Source organism: Acomys minous, assembly GCF_964271855.1.
Source record: "Acomys minous genome assembly, chromosome: 19".
Lineage (NCBI taxonomy): Eukaryota > Metazoa > Chordata > Mammalia > Rodentia > Muridae > Acomys > Acomys minous.
The window spans coordinates 52910956-52932352 of NC_140499.1; the positions used below are offsets into that span (position 1 = coordinate 52910956).

The 21397-nt window shown below is 41.6% G+C and overlaps 1 protein-coding gene across 1 annotated transcript in view; it reads left to right on the top strand.

Moving 5' to 3' along the window:
* The window catches only part of GASK1B (golgi associated kinase 1B), a 49869-nt gene that overhangs the window by 23618 nt on the left and 4854 nt on the right, over positions 1-21397 (top strand). Inside the window, exon 3 of the mRNA XM_084768654.1 lies at positions 19270-19496. Within this exon, the coding sequence (XP_084624780.1) occupies positions 19270-19496 (227 nt within the window). The remainder of the gene's footprint in view (positions 1-19269; positions 19497-21397) is intronic.

The following is a 21397-nucleotide window of genomic DNA, read 5'->3' on the forward strand; positions in this document are numbered from 1 at the left end:
TGGCCTCACATAGATGATGGGCCCGGGAAAGCAGCATCATTGGAACTCAGTGCCCACCTCTAAGGCAGTTCCACCAAAGAGTATCCCAATTCTCCAGCTCTTGTTTACTGTTCATACAACCTCGGGAAGGTACCTTGTGGGTCTTGTACTTAACTGTAAGTTTCATGAGCTTCCTGTGCCTAGTAGGTCTCATTAGCTTCCTGAGGCATCCTGAAGACCTTCCATCCTGAGGGCAATGTTTCAATTAGAAGTAAATGCTTTCACAAAAGACTCTATCCCTCCCTCCCTCCCTCCCTCCCTCCCTCTCTCTCTCTCTCTCTCTCTCTCTCTCTCTCTGTCTCTCTCTCTCTGTCTCTCTCTCTCCCTCTCTCTCTCTCCCTCCTTCTCTCTCTCTCTCTCTCTCTCTCTCTCTCTCTCTCTCTCTCTCTCTCCTAATCTCCCAAATCAAGATCATTTCTCTCAGCTACTAAGGAGTGTAAATAGACCCATTACTATCACCAGAGATTGAGCTATCATTGTGCTGTTTTGATTATTTCATTATTATGACTAAGGGGCCAAAGTTATCTCATCACCAGAGTGGCTACCAGATGTTCATTTTAGAGCTATGCTATACCATTTCCAGTGAGCTGAAGACTTGCCCTTAGACCTAATGTACTTAAGCTTTCCTTACCTCCCAATAGCACAACACTGGGACTAATCTAAGAAGGGGCCTTTAAGAGACATTCTAGCTCCAATCTACTGTAATGTTTTCCTTTGGATTCTTCTGCTACCAAAGGAGCAGTTTTATATCTTATGTAAGGTCATTTATAATTGGTTCTTTCACTTCTTGTATTTAGCATCATAAACTGTTCATAGAAATTAGAGTTTTGAAGTCTGTATAAACAGACCAGCTCATGAGTGTCATCATAGTTAATATATTTGTATAATTTTTAATTTAATAACATGGAGGTTGGTTTTTAATTAGAAATATGCCTTGTGGATGTGGTACTTGGGGATGCAGTGAGTGGATTTGTGAACAAATTTAGACAAGTTATGCCAGAAGCAAACTATAGTTACTTGCTCTGTAATGCTAGAGCAAGGGCCAGGGAACACAGAGCGGTTGTTATTCCCTGCATACAGGGTTCATTTGTTTCGCTCAGTTACTAACTCTATATTCAGAAAGGCTGGACCATATTATGGACTCTGTAAAGTGCAAAAGAGCCACAAGCAATCTTTTCTTCTTGCAGTGTAGGGGTATGAACTGCTCAGATCAAAACTGATCACCACAGGGATGAGAAAACAAAGCATTCGAGAGACCATTTTGTGTTTCTGAGGTTTGGCCCAATAGCTTTCAAATGATTAGATAAAATAACAGGAGTGACTTGGTTTCCTGAACTAGGAGACTCTACCATAATGCTGGAAACCGAGAAGGGATTAGTCTGCAGAACTTGAACGTCAGCCATGCTGCAGCCTTTCTTAGCCTTGAGAATTCAAGTTGCTCTCTCCTTGGTTTCTCCATCTGTAAAATAGGACTCTCATACTACATAGAGAACTAATCAAAGAACAAGTTACTTTTACACATACCTTTGTGTGTTTAGAATGATGCCTGAGCCAGCAAGTATGCATTATTTATGCAACTAAACACCTTAGAAATTCATAGATGTAAATTAAGGTTAAGCAAATCTATGTTCCCACTGTTTTAGTCATTAAATTGCAAGTCATTTACCAAATATTTTAATTTCTTGAATGCTTATGGACTGCTGTACTTCTTCTCTAGGTCTTTTGTTATTAAGGTTAATTCCTTTTGACTACTCTGTCTTTTCTTATAAACTCTGATTTTTTTCAAGGGCAAGTTCTTGTTCTGTTTGACTTGAACCTCTCTGTTAGCAGCCGAATGTGTGGGAATGCTACAGCACTCGCAGCACTGTTTTTTGGTCAAGCAAAACTACCTAGTTATATTAAAATATTAAATATGAAGTATCAAATTAGGATTGATACAAGTGAAAGAAAAACTGCTTGTAATACAGAAAGTAAGTAATTTTGTTAAAGGAAGGGAATTAGGAAAAAATAAATGGAAGAATCTAATGAATAGAAAATGTAAAACATTTTTTATTCTTTGATGGGCTTATATATTCTGCCACTATTTGTTGAATTAGAAATTAATGAATGTTTGCACTAGGGGGGCAACAATTGTGTGTTCAGAAGATACTTGCTTTCACTATCACCAAAAAATTATAATATATTTCTCTCTACTTTAATAGATTTTCTTGAGCCCTTGTTTGTCCTAGACATAGACAGGTTTAATGCTGTACATAAAAAGTTGAAAGAGGCTGGGCATGGTGGCACACACCTTTAATCCCAGCACTCAGGACTCAGAGGCAGGCAGATCTCTGTGAGTTTGAGGCCAGCCTGGTCTACAAGTGAGTTCAGGACATCCAGGGTTATACAAATAAACGCGGTCTCAAAAAACCAAAAACCAAAAACCAACCAAACAAACAAAAAGTTGAAAGAGACAATCTCTTGCCTCAAGAGTTACACAATTTAATATAAGAGAAAGATACCTGTAGTAGAAGATATCAGATACTACAACTAAGTCTTAAATCTTATGGAGAAAAAAACCCTGGAGGTTATGGGTTATTCTCAAATGGTTGGCTCAAGAATGAAGTTAGGAAGTTTAACGTTTAATCCAGAAAAGCAAGACTCCAAAGGAAGATATTTGAACGGAGGAGAATCTTAGCAATGAGGTCAAAGTGTGAAAACGTTCACAGAACGGGAAAATGATGCCTGAAGACACTTCCTGTTCTCCAAATGTAGTTTTCGTTTAGACGCCTGAGTAATGAGCCGCTGGTGATATACTCAACCATCAGCCGCAACTTCCTTGTCCCCACAGCTGTCTCCTCCAGTTACCTTCCCCTCCCTTTTCATCTGGTGCCTAAGGAATTTGCTCCAGGATGAATTGCATTCCCCTTACTTTGATCTTTGTGGGTTGAAAGTAAAAATCCCAACCATCTTCTCTCTCTCTCTCTTTCTCTCTCTCTCTCTCTGTCTCTCTCTCTGTCTCTCTGTCTCTCTGTCTCTCTCTCTCTCTCTCTCTCTCTCTCTCTCTCTCTCTGTGTGTGTGTGTGTGTGTGTATGTGCATGCTCATCTATAGGTGGCTGTGTATACTCTTGTATATAGAGACCAGATGTTCACTGGCTGGCCAGAGAGCCACTGAGATTTTCCTGCCTCTGCCTGCCAGCACTAGGATTACAAGTGTGTGCTACCCTGGCTTTTAATGTGGGTGCTGGAGATCGGAAGTTAGGCCCTCATGTGTGCACAAGCACTTACCTCATGGTGGGCCTTTTTTTCCCGAGTCCCCACCCCCAACCATCTTCTATATAAGGGAGAATTTATTATCTTTTACAAAACGATATTTTGTTCGTCTTGACCATTCTCTGCTAGGCAAAGGAAGATCCTGCTTATGGTCCCTTAACAGATCATAAAGGACCCTCAAGCATTCATCCCCCCCCCTCTCTTTCTCAGAGACCAAGGCTCTCACTTGCAGCTATCAGGAGCTGGAGAGGAAGACTTGTCACGGGTTAGTATTCTAGTGACAGAAGATAGAGTAGTCCAGGGTTTGACACATTGAGACTTCACACAGCTTGGCTTAGTTTTATTGTTTTTCAGAACTGGACCATTAATGATTTAAAAGACCTGTGGCCATGTGTTTACTGTTAAGGTCAAATCAATGGTGCGGTTTTTGTCATTTGTTTGATAGCAAAGAGTGAGGATGATGGTCTCAAATAACGCCTCAGGACCGGGACTAGCTTCGTAGAGTGGTTAACTGCCGTGATGAGTTGTCTCGGGCCTAGTGAGTGAAGAGGGAGAGGAGCAAAGGGAATACAGAACTATATATATTTCTGCCTCTTATTGCTTGTTGAGATAGCATCCCAATTCTTCTTATGGGATAATAAGATAATAGGAGTGGTTTCCTTGGCTACAGGTCCCTTCCTTGGATAAAGGATGTAGGGACTATGCCTTTCTAAACATTAAAAATGACCAAGGGTCATAGATGGGTGATGCATTCTCCAGGACCCATGCCTTGCCCAGGAACTATTGGCAGGCAATGGATTCTGGGGAAAGGAGAATCATCAATTTTTGGAGGCTGTGGCAGCTAGGAGGTGTCCCATGTTCCAGTGGCTGATCAAACACCCATGCTCATATTTACTGCACTCACTGGACTGAGTGGGAGATAGGATGCTGTAAGAGAGACATGTGGGAGGGTATATGGGGGAAGTTGGAGTGGGGGATGGGGGATAGATATGATCTCGGCTCTTTATACACATGTATGACATTCTCTAGAGAAGACACATTGTTCTTAAAAACTGACCAATGTCACACTTCATAGGGAGGGACATGCTAAACACTGGCATTTACAATGGCTATTTGAGATTCATAAAACTGTCTTATTTCACCAGAGAAATTCAGGAGAAATTATTTCAGCATTGTCAATGCTTTTTAGTGCACTTAACGGTTGTGCGTAGGAAGATAATGATGTTATCTTACTTTAAAACTCTTCCCAAGAAGCTCTCTCCTTCTTTTAAAATTATCTTGTGACACTACAATTTCATTGTATTATCTAGAAATATTTCTAATAACTGCCCAGACTCCTTGGTGTTTATTGGATGTCCACATGTTTCTTGCTTTTTACTATTTAGGCAAATAGAGAACTTGGAAGTCATGTAAAAGAAGGATTACTTATGAGATTGCTTAAAATAAGAAGAAGCAGGTTTTTGGCATTAGATGAAATGGATGAACAGTTAAAAATATTGTTATTAAGGAAGGTTTAGATCTATTTTATATTAGTTCTAAGAAAAGTTGACTATTCATTTTCTGTTTGAGACAGTCTTGCTATATCCCCATACTGTCCTTAACCCCTCCATCCCCCTGCCTCAGCGGTCTAAGCGTGGGATTACAGGTGTGCCTCATTACACCCAGCTGACCAGCTTTACTCAGTGATTTCACTACAGTAAGTTTAATTCATGATATTTGGTTTATAAATAAATCACACAATTGACTAGGGTATTATTTTTATCCATGCCTAGTTAAAGACCAATAGCAATAGCAATAGGTTCTCAGACTGCCTGGGGGTAATTTTTCAACTCACCATTAATGACTTCCTCTTTTGACCTACCTGTTCTTCTTCCTGACACAACCGTGTTAAATCTGGAGGTTAGTACAGTCTGAGTCATCTGTTAGCCTTCCCTTGCTTAGTGCCTCTCAGTCAAGCAACAGCAAAATCTGACAGTTCTTCCGAATGACTTCCATAAGCCTGTCTTTCCTTCCTGACATGGCACCTTAATCAGACTCTCTCCTGATGCCATCTAGGGCTCCCAGCTGATCTCCTTGGCAGTCTTTCTTAGCTGCCATTTACTGTGCAAAAGATCACTGAATCTACCTCTTGGAAGACTAACAGAAATCTGTAAGGATGTCTATTTGGGCAATGGTGTTTGCCTGAGTGCTTTCAAATTTATTATGGAACCAGGGTTACAGCTGAGTGGTGAAGGACATGATTAGCAAGTGTGAGGCCCTAGGTCCCATACTCAGGACAGTCCTGTCTCCTCTTTAATTCTGTCCATTTCTTATGCCATGTGTTAATTTGAAGGATGCCTTGGGCATTATATTACTTCACTCGTAAATATTTCAGCATGTATCTCTAGAAGATAAAACATACGAGTATACTGCTATTAGCACACCTCAAATTGTTAACAATTGCTGTCATATACCAGGTTTTTATTTATTTAGAAGTGGCATATGCAAAGCCCATGCCATGTGAACTTTTTTAAAATTTTTAGGTAATTAATTAATTTTTTTTGCCATGTGATCTTTTAATATGTAAACTCCAAGCCTCTAAGCCTACATCTTTTATTTATTCTTGTTGTTTCTTTGTTTGTTTAGAGACAAGGTTTCTCTGTGTAGCCTTGGTTGTCCTGGATTCCCTTCGTAGATCAGACTGGCCTGGAACTCACAGAGATCGGCCTGCCTCTGCCTCCTGAGGTCTGGAACTATAAGTGTGCACCCATCTGGCCTTTCATTTTTATACAGACTGCAGTGAACACCTGTGGATGTATTCAGTAACTGCTGGGCCCTCAATTTATAGACTCAAACAAATCAACATTTCATTCTTGGATTCTCTTAGTTGGAGGTTTCTGTTATAAATCCAAAAGTACCTGGCCTAAAAAACCAGGATACAACATTCCCTTTTTCAGGACAATCTTGTCAATCTTTTGGCATATTAGACTCCTGTCACCTTCCTCTTGCCCACTCTTGTATTCTCCCAGGTGTGATCCCTCTCATAAAACCAGTATGTGTCTTTCTAGCGAGCTGAAAACCCCTCTACATGCATATATCTATGAATTCACATGTAGTAAGTGGATATTTGTGCATCTTCAAAAGGTGTCCCCCTGCAAATTCAGGTGACTACAGTTTTCTGCACCTTCCCACTTCTGTACCATCAATAACAAGGAGGGAGGGATAGAGGGGGTTGCATTTTGGGGATAATGTGTTTCTGAGAACAGATAAAGAACCAAGCATTCACTGGTTGGTGGTGGTGCACTCCTTTAATCCTAGCATGTGGAAGGCTGAGGCAGGCAGATCTTTGACTTCAAAGGCAGCCTGATCTACAAAGAGAGTTCCAGAATATCCAGGGTTACAAAGAGAAACCCTGTCTTGAAAAACAAACAAGCAAACCAACTGCCCCCCCCCACAAAAAACAACCCAAAAAAACAAACAAACAAAAAACCAAACCAACCAATCCACTAGCCAATCAAACAAGAAGAGGACACAGACCAGGAAATAGTCTATAGATTGAAACCTGATTATTTTTCTTTTGATTTTATTTGTTATGCATATGGGCGTTTTCCTGCTTGTATGTCTGTGTACCACGTGCATGTCTGATGCCCGTGTAGGCTGGAAAAGGGTGTCATCTCTCCCCGAGAACTGGAGTTTCAGATGATGGTAAGCCACCACAGGGGTGCTGAGAATAGAATCCTAGAATCTAGGTTCTCTGCAAGAGCAGCCAGTGCTCTTAACCACTGAGCCATCTCTCCAGGCCTGAAGTCAGAACTTGATGTGACAAGTACTAACAGCATACAATCATTGCTTGTGACCATTTTAACAACAATAGGAAACTTTGCTTTGCCTTTTAGATGTTTGATTTGAAATAGTTGTGTGTGTGTGTGTGTGTGTGTGTGTGTGTGTGTGTGTGTGCGTGTGTGCGTGTGCACATAAATCACCTGTTCTATTGCTGTTACCATATATCAGCTCTTCTCATTTTATGTTATATAAATGAAACTGGGATTTATAGGCATTTAGATGACTGTCAGTGCATTTCCTGTAAGGGATTTCTATCATTTCTTGTTGGCTTCAGTTACCATTTGAGGCTTGAGGGCTGGCCTCTTGACACTGACAAAACATCATTTTGGTGCCCTGTTTTTCAGCGGGGTTACAGCCCAGGTGTCTTTGCGGTTGATCCTTGCATCTACTTCCTCTTTACCATTCTATAGTACATCGCCTTTCTCTGTCTTTTTTCATATATACATTTATATTATTATACATATACAATAAACTACCTACAACAAGAAGAACCATGACACAAGCAGGAATTATATAAATGTTACAGTCACAGTGTTTTGGCTATTTGCATTTGGCAACCTTGAAGAAAACACCTTTCCTATCTTGGTGTATCTAAAATTCTGAATATAAATCAATTATCTAGCATATCTCATCATTATCAACTTAAAACATCGATCTAGACCTAAAAACATCTTAACCCCTAAACAACTAAGCCTAATTGTAAAACTAAACTATCTGGTCTACATCCCCTTTTAACAGGACGGCTCCTTTAGATTTCCTGCCTTCAAACTGCATCTCATTGGAAGGTCTATAGCATCTTTCTTGGGAGAGATTGACCTGGTTTCCTCTGAGACTTAGGTCTTCCCAAGACCGTGGGAAGGGAGGAAGGAGACAGAGGAGTTGCAGCATCTCTAATTCAAGAGGCAAATGCTTTCTACTATTACGGGCCTTAAACGGAACACATTGCTGGTGCTGAAGTTCTCTTTAAAAACGTAACAGTATGGGAAAACAAGTATGTGTGCACTGAGCTATGATGATTTTCCCTGTTGGGTTTTGACCTCATCTTCCCATAGAGACTTAAGGTTTAGAGATCATATTCTCACTTCACATCATGTAAGCTATTTAATTGTTTATGCTGGCAACAAGGGAGGGGGAAAAGGAGAGGGAGAGAGAGGAGTGGTCTTCAGCTACATTGACTCACACTTGGCTTATGAGCCAACAGCTGGCCTCAGCAGTCAATATCTACTTCTCTGGAAACTAGCTTGTTTCCTTAAAGAAAAAAGTTTTCAGACCGTGTCTCCCTCAAACTTGTGGTCTTTCTCCTTGGTCATTCTCCTGTATGCTGGGATTACAAATTGGTGGCACCGTGTCTGCCTTAGCCTGTTTTCTTTTAAGACTAACTTGTATCTCAAAACCTATGTCCATGCCCCTTGTTAAGAAGCACATAGGTTCCCAAAAATGTCTGCTCCCAAAATGAAATATTTAAGAATGTTAATGTGTTTTTTATTATAAATATTAAAAATATTTTATTGTGTATATTTACCTGACTCTGCAGTATTTCAGTATGCATATACAATTTGGTAGAACCAGTCAACTGATATCTCTAATTTTAGAAATTTAAAAATCTTCTCTAATAGCTCTTTTGAAATAGGGGATTAATTGTTATCAACCAGGGTTACATTATTGTGCCACAGAACAGTTAATTATTCCTTCTATCAAACTGTTATCCTGGGTCCATTAATCATCTTGTCTTATCATCCCTCTCCAACCCTTGCCAGGGTCTGGGAAATACGAGTCTGCATACAGTTTCCATGACATCAACACTTTAAGCTTCCACAGATGAGCGAGGCATGTGGGATTTCTCTTTATGTGCTTGACTTGTTTCATGTAATATAATGTTTTTCAGTTCTGTCTATGTTGCCCAAAATAACAGGATTTTATTCTCATCTATAAATAATATCCCAAGTGTTACTCATGTTTTTATTGTCCATCCATCTACATGGATGCCTAATATAATTCCATAGTTTGGTTGCCATATAGAGTATGGCAGTGAACATGGGAGGTAGAGGTCCCTTGGGAACACTGATTTCATCTTCTTTGGATATGCACTCAGGAATAAGATCACTGAGTCATATCATAACTCAGTGCATGTTTTTGCACATATCTAGCATTCATTCTCAGAAACTCCTGTCTTTGATTTCTCTAACCTAGGTTCAGCTAGATACTTGCTTTTTTTTTTTTAATTGATTAAAAGAGAGAAATGTCTGGTCAAAGGCATGATATAGACAATCCCATTGTGTGTGTGTGTGTGATAACAAACTAAGTATCTCTTGCTCAATTCTAATTTTATTGTTGGCCAGAAGAGAAGAACATATTGATTCGTTTTGTTTGTTTGTTTGTTTGTCTTCACAGTTGCCACATACTTTTCAGACAGTACTAAAATTAATAATTCACAGTTGGAATGTTTCAATTATAGGTCTAGTTATTTGCAGGGTTGCTATAGAGATGATGCATTTGGGAAAGCCTGTTACACTATACATAGCCCTTTGAGATTCAAAGGCTGTTTAACACGTGATGTGAACTAGTGTTTCCTTTCCTTCCTAATACCATTGTACCATTCTGACACTAACTTAACCAGCATGTTTCAGGGAAGCTGGAGCTTTGTGGGCTGGACAGCTGGGTGAATCTGTTATGAAGCAAATTATAAACCCTGAACTGTCATTGAGATTTATAAATATCCATCTGCCTATTCTTCCAGGCAGGCCCATGGAACCCTTATAATGCATATAGTGTTATGCATATATTTACACATATACTGCTGTATAATTATTTAAAGATTTTCATAGTTCATTATTGGCTACTGGGGAAATAGACTCAGAGAGAGGGTTAAGGATTAGCTAAGAGCTGGTTGATCCAATGTGAAAGTGAGGTGAAGATTCTGCTTGTCTTCTCCTGTTCTCCCCAGACACGTTAATGTTGTTTACAGCCATCATTTACTAAAAGATACATGAAACTTCAAAAACCATTACACTGATGAGGTCAAATCAAATGGAATTTGCTCTGGGGCAATAGGATTTATAGGCTTTTCAAGGAACCATAAGGCCAATGTATTTTCATAATACTGAGACCTGTTTTTTTCTCACCCTTTGCCATTTTCACTATATCCATATTTATACTAGTTAGTGCATTTGTTGTCTTAGCGTGAGTCAAGGTAGGCAGCAACCCACCAGTAATAGCCCCAGTTGGTGCTTCTTTGCATATCTCAGAAAACCTGGAGTTAAAGCTGGATCCTCTCAAGCAGGCCTTGGGGAAGTCATACTTTATTAAATGTCTGCCTGTAAGTACACACCTTTTAAACACCTTGAGCGACGTGATGGGAAGAATATATACAGCAGTCTCACGTATTCAATCTCAAAGCTCAACTGTTGTGTTGAGGCATTAGGCAGAGAACCACGGGTGTCTGGCTTCAGCATCACATCAGTGGCGTTTAGTGTTATTCATATCAGGTGCGTAGAGTCCCGTGGAGTCCCGTGGAGCCAGTCTTCACAGTTTCTCATTAGCAAACGGTTGTTAAGTATACAGTCTTTCTAAGATAGGAAGTGCATTGGTAAAACCTACAAAATCAGTCACGCTTAGCACAGAGACTGTGACATTAGTGGCAGCAAGAGCATTGGCCTTCCTAGCAGGAGACACCATGGCAGGCTGCTGTGGAAACCAGTTCTTGTTCCTTTTCTTGGGTAACTGAGTTTCCCTCTTGGAGCGTTTCATTGTCTTAGTGATTAAAACATCTATAATGTAATAAGCCTTACGGTATTTTGAAACATGTTAGCCAATTGCATATAAGGCTTTAATTTATAAGAAGCACAGAAGTAAATACATCTTAGAAGTAAATACATTTAGAACAGTGGATCTAAAAATAATTGTGAAAGCAAGGTTAATAAAGAAAACAAAAACAAAGTATTTTGAGAGACTAGCAAACAATTTGTCAGAAGTAGTTACTGTTTTAATTGAGTTCCATTAAGAATATGAGTCCAGGTGGCTTTATCGGATCTGTCAAGTCAATTCTAGCCATGAACAGAATGGTCTGAGCACTGTCATATAGTTTGTCTTTATTCTTGTCAATTTTCTTTTAATAAATTCATATGATTGAGAAAAATAAAATTGACAGGAATTCTAATTATGTGAGGACTACATACGAACAAACACCACTGTATAAAAGAGCAATTTTCAGTGGCATGCTCAGCTGTAAGCGAACAGGAGTTTTAGCTCCTTGATTATCCTAGTTCATGGGAGCTAAATTGCCATTTCATTTGATTCGAGGAATGCATTTTAAGGAGATTTTTCTTAGATTAGGTATATTTCATCTCCAGTTTAAATTTCTTTACTTATTACAAATTCCTTAGACACAAAATTAGGGTTTTTTTTTTCATTCTCCTTTTGTTTACTTTTTAATCTTAAAGAAAGGCTAGTTAAGTGTTTGAGTACGTTGTTTACAAGTATGTGCACCACCTACAGATTTGCCTGATACCGGGGAGGACAGAAGATGGCATTGGGTCCCCTGAGACTGGAGCCATCTATGGTTGTGAGCCACTGTGTGGGTACTGGGAATTGAGCCTGAATCCTCTGGGTGAGCAGCAGTAATCAAATCCCTGACTCATCTCTCCAGCACCCTCTCCTCCACCCCACCCTCCCGTTCTGTGTTAGAGTTCTCTGCTTAATATAAATTCAGTCTGCAGATCAGAACTTCAGAAGATACAGAAATACTTGCCTTTTTCTGTTTGTTAGTTTGAGGGCTTTTTAAAACTCATTTGCAGGAAGGTGGGTGTGTCTCTGCCAGAGGTTATTTTTATGCAGCTCTGCTTGTTCAAATTATAGAAAGTGAATTTCTTTCTCTAAAAATACACCGTTGGTTGCCTGGTGCTTTTAGCCAGAGCCTTTCTGTGGTGCAGTGAAGCTTATAAGAGTGCATTTAATGAGCCAACTACGTCATAGCAATGAACATTGAGCAGAAAACTAAGCTTTGTCTTCCCTTGTGAATCTGTAATAGGGAAGAAACTAGAGATCTATGCATCCTTGAGCTGGTGCACACTAATAGCTATTTAAATGTGGAGCTCTGGGGTGGTGGCGGATTGGAGCAGTTGCTGCTGTTTATGGAGGCAGGAACTGAGAGCCTGTGCTCCTCCTTAGATGTTAGACACAGAAGACCATTTCTCCATTTCTCATCACTCCTCAACTGCCCTGTTAGTCCTGCTTGCTAATCTAACGGATACTTGTTGCCATGGCAGCATGGAACACAAGTGAAGCCCATTGTTCATGATGGGACACAGCTTCTTCTAAGTGGTATAGGTGCAGGCAGGGGAGAACGCATTCTGTCTGTCTGTCTGTCTGTCTCTGTCTCTTTGTCTCTGTCTCTCTCTGCATCTCTGTTTCTGTCTCTGTCTCTCTTTGTCTGTCTGTCTGTCTGTCTGTCTGTCTGTCTGTCTGTCTCTCTCTCTCTCTCTCTCTCTCTCTCTCTCTCTCTCTCTCTGTATCTACCTGTCTCTGTCTCTTTGTCTCTGTCTCTCTCTGCATCTCTGTTTCTGTCTCTGTCTCTCTCTGTCTCTGTCTCTCTGTCTCTGTCTCTCTCTCTCTCCTCTCTCTGCCCCCTCTAGTCTTTTGCTTTCTGTAGTTCCCAAAAGGAAGAGGCTATACCTGTATTAACAAGCACTATGGGTACTGTGGTGTTTGTCCAAGATTGCTCTTTCCATGGTGTGGTGTTTCCTTACACACTCATTAGATTGTAAGAAACCAAATCTGATTACATTTGTAGCATTGCAAATACACACAGGAGCACATTTTCCCATGTGAGTTTCTCTGACAACTAAATAAGTCCAAATGTTTTGTGTCTTCCCATGCCTGGAGTGGTGCTAGTAAATTTGATTCTGTGTCTCTTTGCCTTTTGAAATACTTCAGATAATTGTTGAAAGTAAGCCAGATTTTCTGCCTAGGTCTTTCGCAAGCAAGTGAGATGCTCAGTCATATAATTGACAGTCAGAGGCAATCTGCCAAAAAACTGCCAGCCAGAGAAGAGAAAGACTTTTTTTTTTTTTGCTATTTCCATTTCACCTGCCTGTTATGCTTATGCCGTGCAAGGCATTATGGGCAGATTTTCTACCAGATGCAGAACTCAACACCCACTGTTAGTGCAATTAAACCCAAAGAAAGACTAACCTAAAGCAAATGACAGGCACAGAGGCAGCTTGGTGGTTTGCTCCAACAGTACTTTTATAAGCTCCTGTCTTGACACGCAACCTTGCTGTTCTTGCTTTTTCTCAATATAAGGCACTGCTTTGGCACAGGTCTGTGCATAGTCAAATCCCAAATGAGTCTTAGCATTCGGTAGAGTTGATTCACCAAGTGCCTACAGCATGCTAGCCTTATGGGTAAATTATTGTGTGGAACTGCTGTTTATCTGCATACTTTCTTGAATATTTAAGCTTTTTTACCCCCTCTGAAATCTGGTGTTTTCTTCCAAAAGATGGCAGTTGTTAAATGTTAAAAACAAAAAGTTTGAGCAAGGCATGGTGGCACACACCTTTAACCCTAGCATGTGGGAGGAAGGAGTGGGTGGATCTCTCTTCTGTTCAGCAAGGACAGCCAGGCTGACATCAAGATGCTCTGGCTCAAAGAGCTAAAAACAAAACCAAATAGTTTGCTCAGAGATGATAAGGTCCTAAGATAGGGGAGGTAGCTGGGGAGATAGCTTAGTTGGTACAGTGTTTGCAGTGCACTCTATCATGAGGGCCTGGATTTGCAATCCTATCACCCATTTAAATCCAGGCATGGCAGTGGGTGTGTATCCTTAGCCCCAGCAGGGGGTGTAGGCCAGAGACAGAAGGGTCAGCAGCCAGGCAGCCTAGAACAGTCAATGAGCAGGAGACTTTGCCAAACACTAACAGCAAGAGTGATGGAGGGGTCAGTCTTTAGCTTCCACATGCACCTGCTCATGTGCTCATGTGTACCCAGCTGCTCATGTACCCGCATGCATATGTGCACAAGCAAATTAACAAGTATAATGCTGACTTGAGATGCTGACTTATTAAATATATACACACATACCTGCACACATATGCTTGCTCATGCAGACCAGTTACGGTTGAAGAAAGAAAAATAGGTGGATGCCAATATGCAGGCTTATCTAATTTAGCTGGCTTGTGTCATAACATGTGGCTGACGGGAGTTTCCTGTCTGTGTTGGTAAGAACATCCTCACTATACTCTCCCTTCAGCTTCCCAGCATGCTCTGCTTCAGTGCTCATTCTTCTAACAATTTCCCCTAGTCCCTGAACACTGACCTTCTGTGCTTCCAGTTTGGTGTGAGAAAATGGGGAACTTTTCAGATAAGTCTGTTTTTAGACTTCCCACATGGGCGCGCCACTCTGACTTCCACTGGCTCTGCCTGCCTGCCATCGGTTCCAGCAGCACTCTCTGACTGTGCTGTCCACAGTCTCCCAAGGACCCAAGCCATTTCCTCCCAGTGCATGACACCAATGCGAACAGTGACTGTGAGCACTTGTAGAAATAGCCATAGCATTTTAGTAGACCACTTTTGCCTACTAAACGCAATGAGACATTTCTTCTCCAGCTAACGCTGCCTGGCTCTCTAATCTCGTCTTTTTAAAAAATTTATTAATTTATTCATATTACATCCTAATTGTTATCCCATCCCTTGTATCCTCCCATTCCTCCCTCCCTCCCTCCCATTTTCCCCTTACTCCCTTCCCCTATGACTGTGACTGAGGGGGAACTCTTCCCCCTGTATATGCTCATAGGGTATCAAGTCTCTTCTTGGTAGCCTGCTATCCTTCCTCTGAGTGCCAACAGGTCTCCCCATCCAGGGGACGTGGTCAAATATGGGGCACCAGAGTTCGTGTGAAAGTTAGACCCCACTCTCCACTCAGCTGTGGAGAATGTCCTGTCCATTGGGTAGATCTGGGTAGGGGTTCAAAGTTTACTTCATGTATTATCCTTGGCTGGTGTCATAGTTTGAGCAGGACCCTTGGGCCCAGATCTGCCCATCATAATCCCAAGTCTTAAGATTTTTCCTTCATGCATTTTTCTTTGCAGTTCAGGCCTGCAGTTCTTTGTATGTCTGCTGAAACTCTTATAATCAATACTAATTGAATGCAGAATGCATTTAATGTTATATGGCAATGTAAACAAGTGCTTGGTTTTGCCTTTGCTGGGAAACAACACGTGAAGGATACAGTCATGCTGGATGAGAGCACAGTGCCATGAAGACGGCTTGCACTCCTGAATTCTGTCCTCTGTGAGAAGAAGGGAGCCCAGAGGCGTCATCTACCTCTCTTCATAGCTCTGTGTTCCTGTTTATTTTCTGTTGCTTTGTTGGGACACTGTCTGTAATTAGTTGTTTAACTGTATTACTTTGAAGACAATGAAGATATGAGTAAACTCACACAAGCCTTTGATGGACCTAGTTCTGAGGGCATAGCTGGATACAGTGTGTCCTTTTGTGAGGAGAGGAGCTGGTTTTCTGTAGAAGCCCAATGGCTCTACAGAGCCATGCAGCAAGGCAGAGGCTCTCTTGCTTAGGTGCCATTAGAGAAAATATGCAAGTCACTTAGAAGATGCATATTTTCCTAAAGACAAAACAGTGCTACCAAAGGAAGGTGGAATTAAGGAGGAAAAGCTTTTGAAGGAAATATATCTAAAAATATCTATCCCAACTCTTTAAAAAAAGAACTGGCTGGAACACCTGGATTTTTCTGAGTGTAATTTTAGTTAGGTAAACATTGAAAAGATGTTTTTAAAAAAATAAATAAATAAAAGGAAAGAGTGCTTTCATGGAAAATGATGGCTGGCAGTCCTCTGCAGCAGTAGATCAGTTTTTGCAAAAATGACTTTTCTTGTTTTAAAGAATAAAAAAGAGTACATTCAGTCAGGGCCAGAGACATGGCTGGGCCAGTAAAGGTGCCTTCTGCCATGCTTGATGACCTGAGTCCTGTCTCTGGTACCCACATGGTAGAAGGATAAAGCCCATATCTGAACATTGTCCTCTGACCTCCATGTGTGGAGGCTCTCTCTCTCTCTCTCTCTCTCTCTCTCTCTCTCTCTCTCTCTCTCTCTCTCTCTCTCTCTCTCACACACACACACACACCCCACATGCATGCACATTAAATAAGTAAATTAATAAAATATTAAGAATCCAAACAAACAGTACTGGTGATTAGCATCATTATGGCTTACCTGAACATTTACCTCTCTATAGGCTTCTTTGTAGGCTACCTACTTAAGACCAGAGACACAGATGGGCACTGCCGGTACTTTACCATGCAACGCTTAAGTGTTTATTTTAATTTATGCACTAAACAAGCACATTAAAATTACATCTGGGCTTCCTAGCTGTGTGGGATGTGCTTTATTAGGCTTTAAAAATTGGTGAGTGAATGAAAAAGATAAATAAAAGGAAAAGAATGTGACTGCTCCTACATATGGTGGAGGAGAAAGTTTATTATAGATATGTGGGAGAGCATAGCCAGAGTCAGACACATCTGGGAGAGTCCAGAGTGGTCATGACCCTGAACCATGTGGGGAGAAGAGGAGAAGAAGAGAGAGACAAGTACACGAGCCAGGAGGCCAGAAGTTCAAAAGGAGCAAAAGAGAGATGGAGAGAGCAAGTAACCGCAATGTCTAGACTATATAGGAAAGAGCCTTTGGGGGAAGGACAACCCAGCCCCTAGGCTGGAGAGTTCAGGGTAGACAGCCAGTATGTCAACCATACACCCTGTATCAGGTAGGGACTTGGGGATGCTGGGAGACCCTGGAAGCCCAGGTCTGTTTTGATATGTTAAATAGGCACCTCAACTGCCTGTGCATGGCTTGGATCTTAACAGTGCTGACTTTAAGGGACTTTACAAGATAAGGATTATAGCAACATCCTTGGTATATTGAATGAGGACTCAAAGGAAAACTATAACAACGTTCTGAGAAGAGTTGGTGAACATGATTTAATAGCTACATAAGCCATTGCTATGCAAGGGCAGAAATATAAGGGCGTACTTCAGTCAGAGAACGATGAATACTGAGTAAAACAAATGATTAGGGGCCTTGTAGTCTGACTGTACACTGCTGACTGTACACTCAGCACATGGTAATGTACTTACCAAGTATATGTTTGGATCTGAATAGCATCAGTGGCAACATTCCCTAGAAAAGGAACTGGTCCTACATATCTATCATCAGTGGCGATGTGGGCCAGACTTGCAGAATCGGTGAAATCACCGGAATGTCTTATGACTTAAAATTAGATTACACAAGACACTTTGAACACACACACAAGTAGGGGAGGCAATAAAAAGACGTCCTGCGTCATTCTTTCCCATCTCTAATTGCTCATGCTCTCATGGAGTTTAAAAAAAACAAAAAAAACCATAGACTATAATTCTTACAGAGCTGCTGACAGGGCCTCAATTCATGAGAGCTTATGATGAAACACAAACACATTGAACATTCATGGCTTTTGTTATAGTTCAGATCACAATCCTCCCCGTACATTACCCTCTGTTAAAGGCTTAGGTCCTCAGCTTATGGCACTGCTGGGAGGTATTGGAATCTTCAAGAGAGGCAGAGGCAAGTGGATCTCTGAGTTCAAGGTCAGCCTGGTCTACAGAGTAAGTTCTAGAGTAAGCTCTACACAGAGAAACCCTGTCTCAAGCAGCACCAGCAGCAGCAACAACAACAACAACAACAAAAATCAAAATAAAACAAACAAAAAAGAAACAATCAGTAAGCTTGCCCTTAAGAGTTAAATTCTAGCATAGTCAAAACTAACAACATTTCATTTCCCCTATGAATGTTAATATGTTTGAACATGAACATATGATGGTGATAATGAAAAATGGCCTCCAGCCACGCCAACCTTGGCTCACAGTTAGGCAGAGTTCAGTCCCTAGTTGGGTGACCTCATTGCTTTTGCACGGGTGGGAAGGCAGTGGTACAGGGCAGAGGAAGCTGAGAACCAAAGACAAGAAGTGGAACGACCAGGGTCCATCTATTTCTGTGTCCTAACCTGGTCAGTTAAGACCCTCCTACTAAGCTTATCTTCTCATGTTTCTACTACTTCAACAGTGTAAGCCTGGGAACTAAATCTCTGACATGTGGGCCTTTGCAGGAATCATTAAGATGGAAGGAAAAGACTGTATGCTCTTTTAAGTGTGTCTAACATGTATCTGCAGGGCCACGTGCAGCTTAGGCTTGCTGTGAGTGTGGCCCAATATGTTTATAAATAGCAGTGTCGTGCCTCAGTGTCAAAAGGTGGGACATCCCTGCCTGTCAGGGCAGGTGTACAGTGTTTCATTAGTCTTTCTACTAACCGTACAAGATAAATAAATTACAGCACATGGGTAATTAAACAGAGTCAATGACGTGAAGGAATCTACACAAGGTTACACGGCTAATATGTATAAGAGCACAGGGCTGATTTTTAAATTGACTAAACTCCTGAGCCCAGGCTTGCTTCACTCTGGTTACTAAATGTTAGTTTTTTCTTGGTCAAAAGAAGTGATGTTAAGCAATGTTCTAATCAACCTTTCTAGCTTTGTTTCTGGTTCTCTGTGCTGTAACAAGCCCCCGAAGTCTCTATAATTTGTCACATGTTCAGAGTCCAGCTGGTGCTTCATTATTGGATTTCACGCCTTCTGCACATTTCTCCTATCTTATTTCAGGCTAGTGACTTCAAAACTGGAGTCCAGTACAATAGACTTTAGAGCCAACGAAGTAATATGAATCTGTGCAGCCCAACCTCAGGAAGAAAACCAGAGCTAGTCCCCCGAGTCTACAGAAGTACGTTGCTGTCTTTTCTTTCCTGCCGAGTTAGGGATTCTTCTGGCCACGTGTTCCCATACAATTCCGTGGGAACTGTGGCTATCTGAGTTGGGGTGGGGATGCCTGAGTTGGATGATCTGTTGTTAGCAGAAGCTGGAAATGCTTAGGAATACGTCTGAGTCAGAGGACTTTGAACTATGGACTTATTCTAACAGTTGCTTTTAATTAAACCAGCCTGGTCTGCTTGGATTCTGGCAGGTCAGCTGCTCAGAGCACTCCCTTTCTTTGGAAATGTTCTTACTTTCCCAAGGTTTTACTCAGCGTCTTGGATTTTGTTTTCATTTCCATTTTCAGATTTATAATCGCTTAGATGCAAGTTGCTGTGGATTCAGACCTCGCAAGGAAGACGCCTGTATACAGAATGGACAGAGGCCAAATTGTGATGACCAAAATTCTGTGACTTTAGCACACATTATCCAGCGAAAGAATGACCCAAGGCATTTGGTCTTCATAAACAATAAGGGCTTCTTTGATAGAAGCGAAGACAACTTAAACTTCAAATTGTTAGAAGGCATCAGAGAGTAAGTGTTTTGTTTGTTGTGGAAGTCCCCGCCCCCCCCCCTTTGGTTTTTTGAGACAGGATTTCTCTGTGTATCCCTAGCTATCCTGGATTCCCTTTGGAGACCAGGCTGGCCTCGAACTCACAGAGACCCATCTGCCTCTGCCTACCAAGTGCTGGGATTACAGGCATGCGCCATCACGCTGGGCCCCCATCTCATTCTTTAGCCTATGACTGTTCTGGAATTCTCTGTGTAGCTCAGGCTTTCCTGGAACTCACTGTCATCCAAGTTGACTTTAAACTTGCAGCTATCCTCCTGCATCAGCTTTCAGAGGGCTAGGATTACAGGAAGGAGCTGTTACACCTAGAACCAAGAGTAAATTTTTAATGAAGTGACATCTTGGAAGACCACATGTTTGTTAACCAGTAAATAAAGTTCTGAGAAGACTCACACCTTACGTTAGACAGATTTAATTTCCAAAGACATTGTGAGTATGGGAATAGAGACCCAAAGAAGAAAAATACCCCCCCTCCCCCCCCCCCCCCCCCCCCGCCCAAAAGCAGCCAGTGCACCTACCAGCAATCCACAGCACCTACAGAGCTGCTGCTTTCTACCTTCACTGCCTTGCTCAGCCTTCGTTATGAAAACCCATGTGGGTGGCTGGACAGATGCAGGGCTGTCAGGGGTAGGATAATCAGGTGGCAGAGGCTCTGTCATAAGGGCACAGGACTGGACACGGGAGGAACAACAGAGATGTCCAAATCTGTAATAAGCTATTTGGCGTGTCAATAGAACTAATAAGCATGGCAGGATGTCAGATTCATGATAAACCCAAGTGGCTGCTATGAATACACTTGAGTAGGAAAAGAGCTTGCTGAGGAGTAGGGCATCAGAGGACGGCTGGCCCTTTATGCTGGGTAACAGGGCTTTGGAATACTCAGAAATCTTTTTGGTAGTTTTAGACGACTATGGAGGTGAGTCTTGAGCACTACAAAGGAGGGTGCTGGAACACACTGCAGGAGGCTAAACAAAGAAGAATCATTATACTCCAGATTGGCCAAAAACTCAGAGGCGACACAAATAATTTGGGAGACATTTGGTAGGACTTAGCAAGGATCCATTGTAAAGAGGGGACAGTGTGAAGGTAAAGAAGACAGTGCTGTTTTGTAGAAGTAAGAACATGGCCCATCTCGTGATCCCATGCATTTGTGGAAGAGAAGATTCCTATTGATGGCTTCGGGTGGGGATAGGGGTGGGAGTGGGTGTGGGGGGAGGGTAGGAGTTGGGGTGGGGGTTGGGGAACGGCTCAGTTTTCTTTACGGGGGCTGGCCACTGGGAGTTTGACCATGCCTCATTGAGTATATGAGCAACACAAATTGCAGTTTTCTTCTTCTTTTGTTGGGGGTGCTGGTTGTTTGGGACAGTCACAAGGGAAGGTATATGATGTTAAATTCCCAAATAGCCAATAGAAATATTATGCTGAAAGAAAAAATAATCTAGAGCTGGCCACAGAATCTGGTCAGTTCCACTTCATGAGTTAAATTTTATAGCAAGTGAAGCCACCCTTGTTCACTACCCATTTCAGTCAGAAATAAGACTCCCTAAGAAATTAGGTTTGATTGAAGCTTAAGAGTTCATAAGCTAGTGATAGCTCTAGGTATCAAGAACTGAGAGGCATCAAGAAAACAACCCAATAAGTCTGAAGTAAGTGCAGGAACTCGGTTCTTCCAAGCTTGCACCCGCTGATTTTTCATGTAGTAACTTGTGTTCGTGTTCCAGTGCTATTGCTCTTCCTGGTGTGTAGCTCAGTGTGTTCCATACCCAGAGCTCAAGCCAAAGCAAACCTAGAAGAACACAAAAGTGTTCACGGATGATGCTCTGCAGCATATTTCATGTGTTTCCCCTTAACTCTGTACTTAGAT